Consider the following 15,122-nt stretch of genomic DNA (forward strand, 5'->3'; position numbering starts at 1 on the left):
CAAGCAGTGCGTCGGTGCGTGCCCGGGATCCAAACTGGCGAACCCTGGGCCGCTGCTGCGGAGCGTGCGCACTTAACTGCTTGCGCCACCGGGCCGTCCCCACCAATACTTTTAAATTTTAAATTATTGTCATCTCAGATTTACTAATTGAGTTTAGCCTGAGTTCTTCATAGTTATTTCAGTGGGCATTTACGAGTTCCATACAGTTCAAATTATGTGGTGCAAACTGAAACCATCATTTTTAATCAGAAAGAAATGAAATGTTATCACAGCATGGCTTGGCATTCGCTATTCCCTCAATTCCACTCCAGGTGCTTTTCACTGGGTGGATTTGGCCTGTTGACTAAATTGGCCACTCTGTGTCCCTCAGATAACTGCCATGATTGGGAAGCCATATGGTGCAATGCTGTAAGCTATATTAAATTTTGAGTCATATTTTGGCCAGCTTTGTTCTCATAACTGAAGTTCAGAATCCCACCCGTGTAAATTTCTATACACTTGCTATTTAGTTTAGGTAAACTCACATTTTTTTTTCCTTTCTCTATTCAGACGCTTGCTGATATATAATCATGCTAGAACTTAAAACTTAAAGGCACTAGCTGAAAAGATGAAAGAAATAGAAAAGGGTGACACTTTAGGTTCACCCTGCATTTACCTTTGAAGAAGCAGTCTTCATTGTGAACAATGGTAATCTTTTGTTTTTTCAGGCAGGCAGCTCTGTGCACTTCACAGTGGTTTTCATAGAATTCTCCATCAGATCCACACACAGGTTTGTAGTGCCGTTTGCAAAGGTCCATGCAGGCACATTCTGCTTGCCCTGTCTCTCTGCTGATAACACAGTGCCTTCCCAAACCACAGTATTTATTTTCACAAGATCCCAAAGGGCCATCCTGAATCAGGAATCCTGAAAATAAAGAATAGAAAATCCTTTGGATTCATATCTCCAAATAATTCGTGCATGTCAAATGAAAACAATGTCAAAGAGAAACATAGTATAATCAGGGTTCAGGTGTTCTCAGGGGAGAAGGGACTTGTATCAGAACTGGTCGATGAAGTCTTTCAAAGTACCCTCAACATTCTTCTTTTCTCCTCCTCTTCTTGAGCTCTCTTCTCACTACTCAGCTGGTATGAGTAGTGTGGTCCTTAGGGACAAGCTCTCTAAAGGTAAACTGCCTGAGTTCAAATCCTGGCTCTGCCACTTACTAGCTTTACATCCTTGGATAAATTACTTCCCTGTGCTAAGTTGTCCCATTTGTAATATGGGAATAACAGTATAGACCATCTCCTAGAGTTGTACAAAATTTTACGTGTAATAATCTACAGAAAGCACATCCCTGGCACATAGTAAATTTCAATAAATGTCCATTTTTGCATTAACAGAATTTTGTATAGGAGAAAGGAAATGTATGCATATAAGGCAGGACAGAGGAGGAGATAGGAGTGAAAAACAGTGTCTTGAAAACTTCCTGGTGGGTTCTGACAGCTGATCCTTTCTTGTTTTGACCTTTGTCACTTAACAACCATTGATGCATTTCATCAAATGCATGAACAAATAAATGAACAAATCATGAAGAACTCAATTTTCTTATTATTTATTCAGTCTAACAATCTCCATTGCTATCAAAAAGTGGTGGATCCGGCAGTCTTGCATTAAAACCGAACTAAGCAATTCCAATCCCTGTGCTTTTACAAGTAGATCTGGTTTTTCTATTTTGAGAACTTTATCTGATTGAAAATAAAAAATGGAAATAAATCGAATATATATATATGAGAGAGAAATGTAGATATAGGTATATACACACACTCATGTATATATACACACACATATAAACACACAGATATAAGTATATACGTATATATACATGCATATGTGTGTATGCATATTTTAACCATCAACGAGAACTATATATTGCAAAGAAGGAAAGATTTGAAAGGTTATAAACTTAAATTGCAGTCATTTTCTTAGATACTTAGTGCATATTTCCAGCTTGTTCGTTTAAAACCATCTCTTTACATGATGACATTATAATGATTAAGAACATGGATTCTTATCCAGAGTTTAAATCACAGCTCTACCAATTGCAAACTTCAGAATCTTGAGTGGGTACTTAACACATCTGTAATTCATTTTCTTCATCCGAAAAATAGGGATAATAGCATATCTTCATAGGGTTGTCAAGATTAAAGGACTTGGCACACAAAAACCTCCATTTAAGTGTTAGTTATTATTATTACTAATATCTTTTAACAACCAAGTTTCATAAGGATAGACATGCAAATGAAACAGTATTTAAAGAATCAATTTTATTTGCTTTTTTATAAATGAAATCCATATAGTACTTTTATTTTCTTATATGTATGCACTTATTTCCAAATGGAATTGAGCAAAATAAAAATTTCAAAAAAAATACCAACACTATCAACAGAATATTTTCAAAAATTAATTAAGATTTTTTGATAGCAATATAAATTGGAACAAATCTTCTTGAAAACAATTTTAAAATATTTCTACTTTTTGATACCATATTTCAGCTGTTAAGAAAACATTCTATAAAATTTAAAAGAAAAATATAAGAAAAAAATAATACAGTTTGGGGCCGGCCCGGTGGCGCAAGCGGTTAAGTGCGCGCGCTCCGCTGCGGCGGCCCGGGGTTCGCTGGTTCGGATCCCGGGCGCGCACCGAAGTACTGCTTGGTAAGCCATGCTGTGGCGGCGTCCCATATAAAGTGGAGGAAGATAGGCACCGATGTTAGCCCAGGGCCGTCTTCCTCAGCAAAAAAAGAGGAGGATTGGCGGATGTTAGCTCAGGGCTGATCTCCTCACAAAAAAAAAAAAAAAAAAAAAAATACAGTTTATTCAACAAAGCTTCCCAATGTAGTGTTATTTTAAATAATTGATAATGACTCATTGAAATATTTTAGTACATGTTGGAAAATATATTTACTGAAGTAGTTCTTGAAGTTTGGCATGTATTAGAATGGCCTAGAGAAGTTGTTGAAACATAGATTCTGCCTCCACTTGACTCAGTAAATCTGAGGTTCAGCCCAAAATTAATATTTCTAAGTTCCCAGGTGATGATGATAGTATTGTTTCTGGGATCACACTTTTGGGCCTTTGACTTAATGAATTTCTAATTTATAATTAAAATAAATATAACACAAAGAAAAAGAGTAGGTAAACAATTATGAAATGCTCTTAAGTGAAAAAAATGAAGAGTTTACGCTATGATTAAAACCATATAAAATAATGCAAATCTTTGGAAGAAACTAGGAAAAGATATGGAAAAATGAACACAACTGATTAGCTAGGTGGAAATAATGCTGGGCAAATTTTTCAACTTTATTGCTTTTTAATGTTCAGTTATAACAGGAATTTGACTCAGTTGTATTTTGTATAATTTTATATCTTATATTTTCTCTATTTTCCTCCTATCTTACTAACAAATAAAGAGTTTCTTGCTATCAAATAAAGAGTTTAAAATTTATCAAGAGAGTATTTTATTTATTTTTTTATTATCAAATAATGAGTTTAATGTTTATCAAGAGAGACTGATCATTTCCCATTTTAGTCATAAATTGAGGTGGCTAACTAAATCAGTACAATTTCCTTTTTTGGGGAGGAATGCTCTGCTATAAAATGAGGTCACTTCTGATATATCTAGGTTGGTGAGTAGCTTTCCCAGATTCTCTCCTCTTATATTTTTCCTCTTAAAGCTTGTACTCCAGTTCAGAGATTTGTATTAGAATATCGGGCATTTTGTAGAAGTTAATGAACTATTTTACACTAGCTAGAAGCTGTGTGTTGCATGTAGCTGCTGCAATTAAAGGAAATTTAATTAATTCATATGCAATCCAAAAGAAAGCTCATATTATGTAAATGAATAGCTAGAACATATCCTTTCTGACAGTAATTATCCATGACTAATGTTGAAGTTTCAGCTGAGATTAAATCAATTTAATCTGATCAACATGTCAAAGATTTCTTTTAAGTACATTTAGTCAGATAACACACTAAATGAATTTTAATCAAGAACTTATATCCTGCTATCTCATAACTTAATAAAATAACATTTGTTCCCCAAAAAGTGCTATTTATTTAACAAGTACATCATTTTGTAATTTCTATGCTTTCGGAGCTTTACAAAAATTCCTCAAACAGATTTAAAACAAACAAACAAAGCTGAAACATTAAAAGATGTTAAGATACCAAGTCATAAAGCAAATAATTCTACATAATTCTAAAGATGTTCTTTTGAGATTCTCAATCACGATACAATTCTCTTCAAGTGATTTACATAATGTATACTTTATCAAACAGGTACTTAGAGTGAATCTAAATTGAAATAAACTTTAATAAGATGTAATTATTTTTATGTACAAAGTGCTATAGTAGTCGCTATGGGACAGATAAAAAGAACAGTCATTGACTCTTTTTCTAGTGGCTTACCAAGGGCATAAAGTAGGATTTGAGAGTGCCCATTTAGAGAGGCACAAAGGAGAGTGAGATGGATAATACCAGGTATGACCTCACAGATAATGTATCATGTCACGGTGGAGGTCATGTTCAAGGAATGGGTTAGGAGTTCAGACGGCTGATACAGGCATAGACAGGGTAAGAAACAGACTGAGGCTGAATTTAAAACAGTCACAGCAGAGGGAGGGAAGAACCCGATTTTGAGGAGCTGACTACCTCTCATGATTATAGTGGAATGTAAACATAATTGATTTAGAGTGCAGTTATTTGAGGTGTTAATTGTCTCATAAAAATGTGTAATATTAAGGTACAAAATGTAAGTATTATGTTAACTTTGATTTGTTAAAGAGAACAACAGGTTTTTGGTCAGAGAACCAGATTATAGTCTGCTTTTCTATTATACATTTGTCTGACCTCAGCCAGGCTGCAATCTCTTTGGGCCTGATGTTCAAATGGTAAAATAAGAGGGAACTAACAAATCATCCTTAGATTGACCCTCATCCAAAAAATGCTTTTATTTAAGAATGTTTGGCCAAATATAGTTTCTAATAAAAGCTAAGGTCTGAGAAATGTACTTAGTAAGCTTTCTCTAGAATGCCTAATATTTAAACTTCACCTGCATTAAATAATCATATACTCATAATTTTCTAATTTAAATAATATTTGCATACTCTAGAAATAGCCTCAGCTCTACAAAATGCAAAATTATTTTAACTTGAATTTTCTAAGTTGCTTTTTTTTCTAAGATTTTATCATTATCTATTTTGTTTTTATATCATGTTAATAGTTACAAAAATGGACTTTAAAGTCAGAGTCCTTTATTTGTATTCCAACTGTCACTACAAGTGTGATTTTAGGCAAGTTTGTCAAAATTAGTGAGCCTTAGTTTTCCCATCTAACTAGAACATAGAAGAAACTCTATAAGTATTATTTAAAAGAATAAATAAAATGGAAATAATAATAATCACAGTATCATGTAGTCATTGAGAAGATGATGTGAGGTGATGCACTGAAAGTGCCTGGCATAGAGTATGTGTTTAACAAATATAGTTATTATTATTATTAAGAATTATCATTTACTATGGATTTGGCATGTAGAATATATTGACTTAAAATCATTGGAATGAATAAAGAACAGCTTTTGATAACTCTAGTTTTTATTATGCCCATTGGAAATGTATTTATGAGAGTGTTGAAACATGTGTTTCCAAATAATACACCTAAAATTTTCCAGAATATCCATTGTATAAGAATTTCCCTCATGTAAAAAAAAAGGAAAAAAAAAAAATTTCACACTTATATAATTGCGTATTTTGATTTAGAAATAAGTATAGGGGCTGGCCCAGTGGCATAGTGGTTAAGTTCATGTACTTGGCCTGGCGTCCCGGGGTTCGCAGGTTCAAATCCCAGGCGCGGACCAATGTACTGTTCATCAAGCTGTGCTGTGGCAGGGTCCCACACATGAAGTGGAGGAAGATGGGCAGATGTGTTAGCTCAGGGCCACTCTTCCTCACCAAAAAAAAAAAGAAATAAGTATAATATTTTGGTGACATTTTGCTATCAACATACGAAAAAATTGTGAAACTCTTCAGTAAATTCAAAATACAATTTCCTTTCGCACGTTGTAAACTCTAACAAAACACATTCAGCCCTCACAAACTTCATGGCAAGTGATAGTTCAAGTAAATACTCCAATGCCTGTGGAAGATTGAGCATAGTATGATCTTTTTTATGACCTTCAATGATTGGGATATGTATTTCCTGCTGCTACTTTGTGAAGTAGGTCAAAACCAGGCCGCCTGCCTGAAAGTTTGCCCAGTGTGCCACTATTGGAAGACAGTTTGAATGGTCACACATCTGTAGTTCAGTAAATTTTGGAACCTTCTTCTCCATCTTATTTTAAACAATCTATTGGACTTCTGCAAGCACCTTCATGTAATTCTGTAATCAGATTTATTTTAAAAGAAGTAAATATGAAAAAGATAACTACAAAAAAAGCCAGAGATTAGTCAAATTGCATCCATCCAAATTCTGCAAATAAATTTTTGTCAGTGCAGATGATTTTTGATTTGTCGTACAAGAGGTTAGATGATTTGAGATCACTAATATGGCAACAGTTACTTCATATTTGATATTCTCAACTGCAGTATGATAATTCTAATTATGACAGCAAAACACTGAAAGAGCCTAAGATATGCTCTCAAAACTCCCACGTCAACTGTCACCTTGATAACAATGAGTACAAAGATTTTTCCTATTCATTAATTTTATCTTTTCCAAGTTCCATCTAGGACCTGAGATTTTTCCATTAATTTAATACCTCTAGCCCATTGAAAACTTTGAGTAGTACTGAGGGTTACACACTTTACCAGATAAAAATACTTTCATCATGTCTGTGATTTATTTAGATCATAGAAATGTGTTGGAAGCCAAGGAAATCTCACTCAATAGCAGTTTCCATTAGTTGCTAGAAATGTCTTGACATTACAGATAGGCCAATAGATAGATAGACAGATACACAAAACAGATAGATAGATCATGTGTGAATATGTGGTATTTAAGATCTTCTTTTAGATGACTATGATTATGAAAACCAAAATATTTATTCTAAAATCTTTTAGTTCTGTAAAAGTTTTGATTGATGTTAAAAAAAAGTGTTTCTTTTGCTTAGTAGTTAACTGCCACTCTCCCCTATGAATGATGTTGATGCATATAATAAATAAGAAAATAAATCAATTAGCAGCCATAAAAGAAAAGTATTTTATTTTATATAAGTCTATGCAATGCAAAAAGATATATGCTAAATCATTTGTGAGACTTAAAATATTTCAGGCTTTGGAATAAATCCAAAACTTTAAAAACATCTTATTTCTTATTAAAATTTAAAGCAGTAGATAGATAGTAAATAAGGTAGATATTTTCACAAAAAATGTTAAGTAGCAAAATAAAAATTTTAAAGTGAAGATCAAACATTGTAATAGAAGGGTAGATTTGGCTCAGATTCATTATTATGCTGATTGTTCGAGTCAGACCAGCCATACGGCTAATAGGGAATTGAGAGAGAAATGATGACATAGCAATTTGTTATAACTATAGGAAGAAATGACTGCTAAAAGAAGAATATGGCTTTTAGAATTTAAAAGTTTTAACTTTAGGGCCGGCACCGTGGCTTAGCGGTTAAGTGTGCGCGCTCTGCTACTGGCGGCCCGGGTTCGGATCCCGGGCGTGCACCAACGCACCACTTCTCCGGCCATGCTGAGGCCGTGTCCCACATACAGCAACTAGAATGATGTGCAACTATGACATACAACTATCCACTGAGGCTTTGGGGAAGAAAGGGAGGAGGATTGGCAATAAATGTTAGCTCAGAGCTGGTCTTCCTCAGCAAAAAAAGAGGAGGATTAGCATGGATGTTAGCTCAGGGCTGATCTTCCTCACAAAAAATAAATAAATAGTTTTAACTTTAAAATCCACTTCAAAAAATTATTTTTAATACTTTTAATATGCTTTTTTTTGAAAAATCATTTTTCTTTATGGAAAAGTGTTTTTAATGGCTCAATTTTTATGTTTTTAATTAACAGATTTTATTTTTTTATTTTTGAGCATTTTTAGGTTCACAGCAAAAATGAGTGAAAAGTACAGAGAGTTCCATACCAGTCACAAAAAGACAAATACAGTATGATTTCACTTATATGAGCTTCTTAGAGTAGTCAAAATCATTCAGACATAAAGTAGAATGGTAGGTGACAGGGCTTGGGGTAAGTGAAAATGGGGAGTTATTGTTTAATGGGTATAGAGTTTCAGTTTTGCAAGATGAAAAAAGTTCTAGAAAACTCAGAAGAATGGTGATGGTTACACAACATGAATGTGCTTAGTACCACTGAGCTGTCCACTTAAAAATGATTGATAGTTTTTATGTTATATGTATTTTACCACAATAAAAGAAAATTAGAAAAAAATTTTAAGGTACAGAGAATTCTTATATATTCCCTCCCCCTAAAAATCACAGCCTTCCCCACCATCAACATTCAGCATCAGTATGGTATGTTGTTTACAATCCACGCACCAACATTGACACTTTGTTATCAACCAAATTCAATAGTATGCATTAGAATTCACTCTATTCATTCTATTTATCCCTCTCTCTGTTCCCCTGAACCTCTGGCAACCACTGATATTTTTACTGTCTCCATAATTTTGCCTTTTCCAAAATGTCATATAGCTGGAATCACATAGAACGCAGCCTATTTAGATTGATTTCTTTCACTTATCAGTAGGCATTTAAGCTTCCTTCAAGTCTATTAGTGGCTTGATAACTCATTTCTTTTTAGTGCTGAATAATATTCCATCGTAGGGATGTACCACAGTTTATCTATCCATTCACCTACTGAAGGACACCTTGGTTGCTTCCAAATTTTGGCAATTTTAAATAAAGCTATGGTAAACATCCACATGCAAGTTTTTGTGTGGACATAAGTTTTCAACTCATTTAGTTAAATACCAGGGACATGATTACTGGATTGTGTGTTTAGTTTTGTAAGAAAGTGTCACACTGCCTTCCAAAGTGGCTGTACCATTATGCATTCCCACTAGCAATGAGTGAGAGTTCTTGTAGCTTCATATCCTTGCCAGCATTTGATGTTGTCTGTGTTTTGGATTTCCACCATTTTAAGAGGTAGTAGTGGTATCTCCTTGTTGCTTTGATTTGCATTTCCCTAATGACTTAGGACTTTGATCATCTTTTCATATGCTTATTTGCCACGTCTATATCATCTTTAGTGAGGTCTCCCTTCATATTTTTCACCCATTTTTAATTCAGTTGTCTTTTTTCTTATTGTTGAGTTTTAAGAGTTCTTCGTATATTTTGGATAACAGCCCTTTATCAGATATGTCTTTTGCAAATATTTTCTCTCAGATTCCCAATATCTTGACAGTGTCTTTCACAGAAGAGAAGTTTTTAATTTTAATGAAGTCCAACTTATCAATTTTTTTTCATTGATTGTGCCTTTGGTGTCGTAACTAAAACGTCATTGCCAAACCAAAGCTTATTTAGATGTTCTCCTATGTTATCTTCTAGGAATTTTATAGTTTTGCATTTTCCATTTAAGTCTGTGATCCCTTTTGAGTTAAATTTTTGTAAAAGATATAAGGTCTCTAGACAGATTTTTTTTTTCTTAACATATAGATGTCCACTGTGTCCAGCACCATTTGTTGAAAAGATTATCCTTCCTCCATTGAATAGCTTTTACTCTTCTGTCAAAGATTAGTTGACCATAATCGCATGGATCTATATCTGGGCTCTCTATTCTATTCCATTTGTCTTTTTGTCTGTTCTTCCTCCAGTACCACACTGTCTTAATTACTGTCACTTTATAGTAAGTCTTGAAGTCAGACAGTTTCAGTCCTCCAAATTCGTTTTTCTCCATCAATTTTGGTTTGGTTATTTTGGGTCTTTTGCCTCTTCATTTAAACTTTAGAATCAGTTTGTCGATATCCACAAAATGACTTGCTGGGATTTTGATTGGAAGATTATTTATTTATTTATTTATTTATGAGGAAGATCAGGCCTGAGCTGACATCCATGCCAATCCTCCTCTTTTTGCTGAGGAAGACCAGTCCTGGGCTAACATTATTGCCAATCCTCCTGTTTTTTTCCCCTTTTTCTCCTCAAAGCCCCAGTAGACAGTTGTATGTCATAGTTGCACATCCCACTAGTTGCTGTATGTGGGATGCCGCCTCAGCATTGCCGGACAAGCGGTGTGTCAGTGAGCACCCGGGATCTGAACCCGGGCTGTCAGTAGTGGAGCGCATGCACTTAACCGCTAAGCCATAGGGCCAGCCCCGGAAGATATTTATTTTTATATAATTCGATACAGAATGTAGATAACAGGCAGCAACTTTAAAAATTGCCAATTTATGTAGTTAGTGGGAAAATACACTCATAAACAATCCTAACTACTATTTTAGAGGACATAGGTATGAGTGTGTATATATACGTGTGTGTATAAATAAAAGGTTATGTCTTCTTCATGATTGGTTTTTAAAATCTAGTTTAACTCTGAAAATCATTGCTTCGAGAAAATCTTATATCAAAGCCCAATATGTAAAACAAATCAAATGGTCACCATTCTGGTTGAACCAGTGGTTAAAGTCATAGATACAGCTCTCTCTACGCCTTCTGGCATCTTCTAAGGGAATAGTGAAACTCAGGATTGCCATAAAGCATCAGACTAAATAGTTTTTCATTTTTCCCCTAAAAAGTATGTTTGATACATGATTGGTTAAACTTACTCCATCTTTTCTTTATGCCTAATACATTAGAAGCAAATTGTAGAGTTGTTTAAGAGCCATATTTATAATAGTTGTCATAAGATCAATTTTTTGGAAATATCCTTTAAATGTCTGAGTTCTTCCAGCTCTGAGTCTTAACCAGTAATGTGGTGATCAATGTCTAACAGAAAGCACTGTTTGTAGCACTTGCCAATTCTGTTTTGTAAAATATTTCCACAATGTCCATTTCAAGATACAAACATGCCATTACTGAGCCTCAATTTAAGAAGTGTGCGTAAGTGGCTTTCCTAAACCAGTATAATCCATCTCCAGCACAACCAATTCTTAGCCCTGGCATCAATCTAAGAAGTCAGTGATTATCAATTTCTACCAAGGAAAATATGGTTGAGTTAAAACACTGATTATTTCACTCATTTCTTCAATAAAACTTGAGTATCTACTATTTACAAAAAAGAGCATTTATTTCCTAAGGATCAATTTATTACCATATCTGAGACATCATATTTCCATGAATAAGTTATAAAACTTCAGTTTCAGTCATTTTTGAGGCTTTTTCTTTTTTCTTTTGAGGCTTTAGGCCAATATTAGGGAGGGTTTTCTGAAATAGCAAGGCATGGGAGATAAATACTTTGGCCTCAGGATCAGAACACACAACTCATTATTGATACAATTCCAATTCCTATTCACATGGTCACTCAAGTGCTTTGGACATTTAAAAAAAAAAATTTAGGATGTAAAGCACTCTCCACTCTCATCAACTCATTTCCTTCAACCTCCAACTTCTGTCCCTACCAACTGTCGTTTAAATCTCTTTCATATCTAATTTCTCCAAAAACTTTGTTTATTCTCTGAATCCTCCCAATTCCCCCAGCTTAGGTGTTTGGCATAAAAGCAGGCTTTTTTTGCTTTTCGTGCACTTACCTTCTCTGAGGTAACAGACACAGACTCAAACCACTGCTTGAATTGGACAAAGGTCAAGGAGGAAGCAACAGAATACTACCTCAAAAGTGCTATCTAACCACCATGATGGAAGGACACATAACTCAGTCCAGTAGGGTCCTGGAAGATACTCTAGAGGAGAAAAGGCCAGCACTGTATAGGAATTAAGTCATGTAGAGAAGAGAATATAAAAGGAGATTTTGAGCAAAGGTGTGAATATATGTACAAGGTGATTCAGTGTTGCCAAAACGTAGACATTACAGTTGAGATTGTTAGAAGTTATGGTTAGCCAGTTGGGGAAAGGATGATAACAGACAGCCCTGCAGGCTATGTTAAGGATGTGTTACTAGGGTGGTGGAAGCTAGTTTTAAGAAGGAATCTATGTGGAGGATAGAAAAGAAACAACACAAGTGAGGAAGCTATCATCCTGGCCTAGGTAAAAAAAATGTGAGTCAGAACAAGGAGGGCTATGAGAAAATCAATTTCTGGAACAATAGAGTATGAGTTGGAAAGAGAGGAAGAAAAAGGATAGCTTTGAACATAAAGAAAGGAGTTGAGTGGTTATAAATAAATATAATTTGTGAATAGCATGGTAAGTTTCGGAAGGAATTTTTAACTAATAGTCTCAATATTCTTGAATAGTAATAACAATGGTAAACACAAGGACAATAAATAAATCTGCTGTAGATTAAAATGATGCAATTGAGGGTGGAGTCCAAATACCTTTAATTGCACCAATCTGCAAAGTTGTTATGTCCTCATAAAAGAAAGAACTGCAGACAGGGTAAAAGGAACAGGATATAAATATGGGAAATAATACAAAGATTCCCAAACTCCTGCCTAGTAAATTGTTTTAGTACTTTAGTATCACTTATAGTCAAGGAAATATCACTTATAGTCAAGGAATTAAGTCCAACATATTCTTTTCAGCTGAAATGACAATCTATTGTGATGTTTCTCTAATATATATGAAAATAAGAAATTCTCTTTCCATTCACCCCAGTAACAGGATACTTTTTTGAAATGTAAAATTGCCAAGTTCCTAAGTCTTTTTTTTAAAAGATATTGTTTATCTCCATTATATTCATAAGCTCTGATACTTATCTGCCTTTCTCATGTGTCTGAAAATTAAGCTCCACATAGCAGAAATATAATTTAAATATCTTAAAACTAATTATACTAGCAATAATAACGATTACCATATTAGGATTTTTAATATATATGTATTTAAGATCCCATTTAGCCCACATCCCACTAGAACCTCTAAGTCGTTGGTCTTATTAATTTATTTCTATTCTGTAGCTCTATATTTTGTTTTTGCCCCATATCACTCTGTTTATTATTTTCCACTCTCTGAAAAACCAGTTTGGTTTTGCAACTTATTCCACGTTCATAACTTCTGCATACGATATTTGGAGTCTTCATTTTTCCACAAAATGAAATCAATATTTTTAATTTATTGCTTAACCAAAACTAAAGTTTTTTAGTTACTTTTAAAGAGTATTTTATTAATTTTATTCATTAATTGAACTGTTTTCTTAGCTTTCTGAATATTTTCATTGTGGTGCTCTTCCCATCACTGGCTTTTGCTTACTTTCAAACTGTTGATAAACTCTCTACAAGTTGTAAAACAAAACAAAACATTATATTGTAATGCATAAAAAACTTTTATCCTTTTATAAATGTTTTAATTTGCATATGATGATCTTCTGTACACACACCTTTATATCATGTGTAATTTGCTTAGACAATAATATTGTTTTCCTATTTTACATTGTTGGCAGACAGATATGGCAAGTTTTGTGTAAATTTAGGAGTTATTTCATGATCTGGCACCTCACTTTCCCTACCCTGCCAACGTATCTGGCATCGATGCTCTTTTCCAGGGATTTCTTTCAGGCTCCAGGGCCACAGGATCCCACTGAACTGATATTTTATGGTGTTTATAACTTGGTGATTATCCTTGTTTCTTTCCTCTACCCATTTTCTCCTTGTTGAATGAAGAGGTTATGTTATAGAACTCTCTACATAAAGGTAATCACCTAAGTACTGAAAAGGATACTAAGATACATGTCATGTGTTTAGTCTCAGAAGGGCCTTATATTTTAGTAGGGATATGAGATAATTAAAACATAAATATTTTATAATTTAAAAAAACTTGTCACATGGGAGACACAAATTGATATGAAATTTTGGAGGAAGACATTTATTTTGAGGGAAAGTAATAAAAGCTTCCTAATAGAAGTCAGATTAGATTAGGGATTTTAAAAAATTGGTTAAGATTTTGACAGGTGGAAATTGGTTGGAAAAGGAAGAGCATGGGAAGACAGGAAAACAATATTCTATGGCCCGTAAAACTCAACTCTTCTATCATTTTTATATTACCCTTACAAGTGGTTTCAGAGTGATTACTTTCTAAGTTGGTAAACCAATTCTTATCATTGTACCAATAAAGGAAAACTGGCAGAACCTACTATATCTCTTAAACAGTTTATTTTTAAATAATTACCTAACATATATTTTCAAATTACATAAAAAGCAGCACTAATACAGCCTTTTCTGTGTAGTTGGTTCTTTGAGTGGTATCTCTGCAGTAGAGAAGAATAAGAAAATATCTCAAAACCAAGTTTCTCTTTAATAATAACTACCATTTATGTATACTGACTAAAGCATTTTTTCTCCTTTGATCTTTGTAACAGTCCTATGAAAGTGCTATTTGTTTCCTGTTTTACAAATAAAGAAGAAACTAGCTCAAAATGGTTACTTATCACGTCCTAGGTCATACAATTGGTAAGTGATTTTGCCAGGCTTCATACTCATGTTTGTCGGAACTATTAACCATTATACTATTCTGCCTGTATTTTGTTCCCATTGATTTTTATATTTCTGATGGAATATATAGGAGATATGTATTATAGGCAATTGAAAATGTAAAACTTGAGCTTAGTAGAAAGTTCAGGAATCTGAATTTGACATCAAATTATACATCTATATAAAACGATAGTGAAGATATGAGCAAATGTGCCGTAAAAAGAAGAAAAGTATATATAGAAGAAAGAGTTGGAAATACAGCAACTTGGACTTTGGAAAAGTTTTTCAAGGATTCTAGCAGTACCTTCCCCCTTAGTCATAAAAGAACTGGTAACTTTAAAAAGTCTCATTTGCTTACTAGTGGCTAGGAACATTGGACTTAGAGTCTTACTGCCTGGGTTTGAAACCTCGCTCCATCTGTAACTGGTTGTGTAATCTTGGAAATTTTCATGGTTTCTTTTTGCTTTAGTTTTCTTATCTGTGAAACAGAGATGGTAATAGAACTGATCTCATAGAGTTATAAATTAATGCATGTAAATCTCTTAAAATAGTACCTCTCAGATAGTAAGTGCAACATTAATGTTAGCTATTATTAACATCAATATTAT

At 33.9% G+C, this 15,122-nt stretch overlaps 1 protein-coding gene across 4 annotated transcripts in view; it reads right to left on the bottom strand.

The window, feature by feature from the left end:
* The window catches only part of FSTL5 (follistatin like 5), a 688,045-nt gene that overhangs the window by 466,370 nt on the left and 206,553 nt on the right, over positions 1-15,122 (bottom strand). For all 4 annotated transcript variants that reach the window (XM_058550291.1, XM_058550290.1, XM_058550293.1 and 1 more), the window contains exon 4: positions 656-904. In XM_058550291.1, the coding sequence (XP_058406274.1) occupies positions 656-904 (249 nt within the window). The remainder of the gene's footprint in view (positions 1-655; positions 905-15,122) is intronic.

The sequence above is a fragment of the Diceros bicornis genome, chromosome 11, assembly GCF_020826845.1.
Source record: "Diceros bicornis minor isolate mBicDic1 chromosome 11, mDicBic1.mat.cur, whole genome shotgun sequence".
NCBI lineage: Eukaryota > Metazoa > Chordata > Mammalia > Perissodactyla > Rhinocerotidae > Diceros > Diceros bicornis.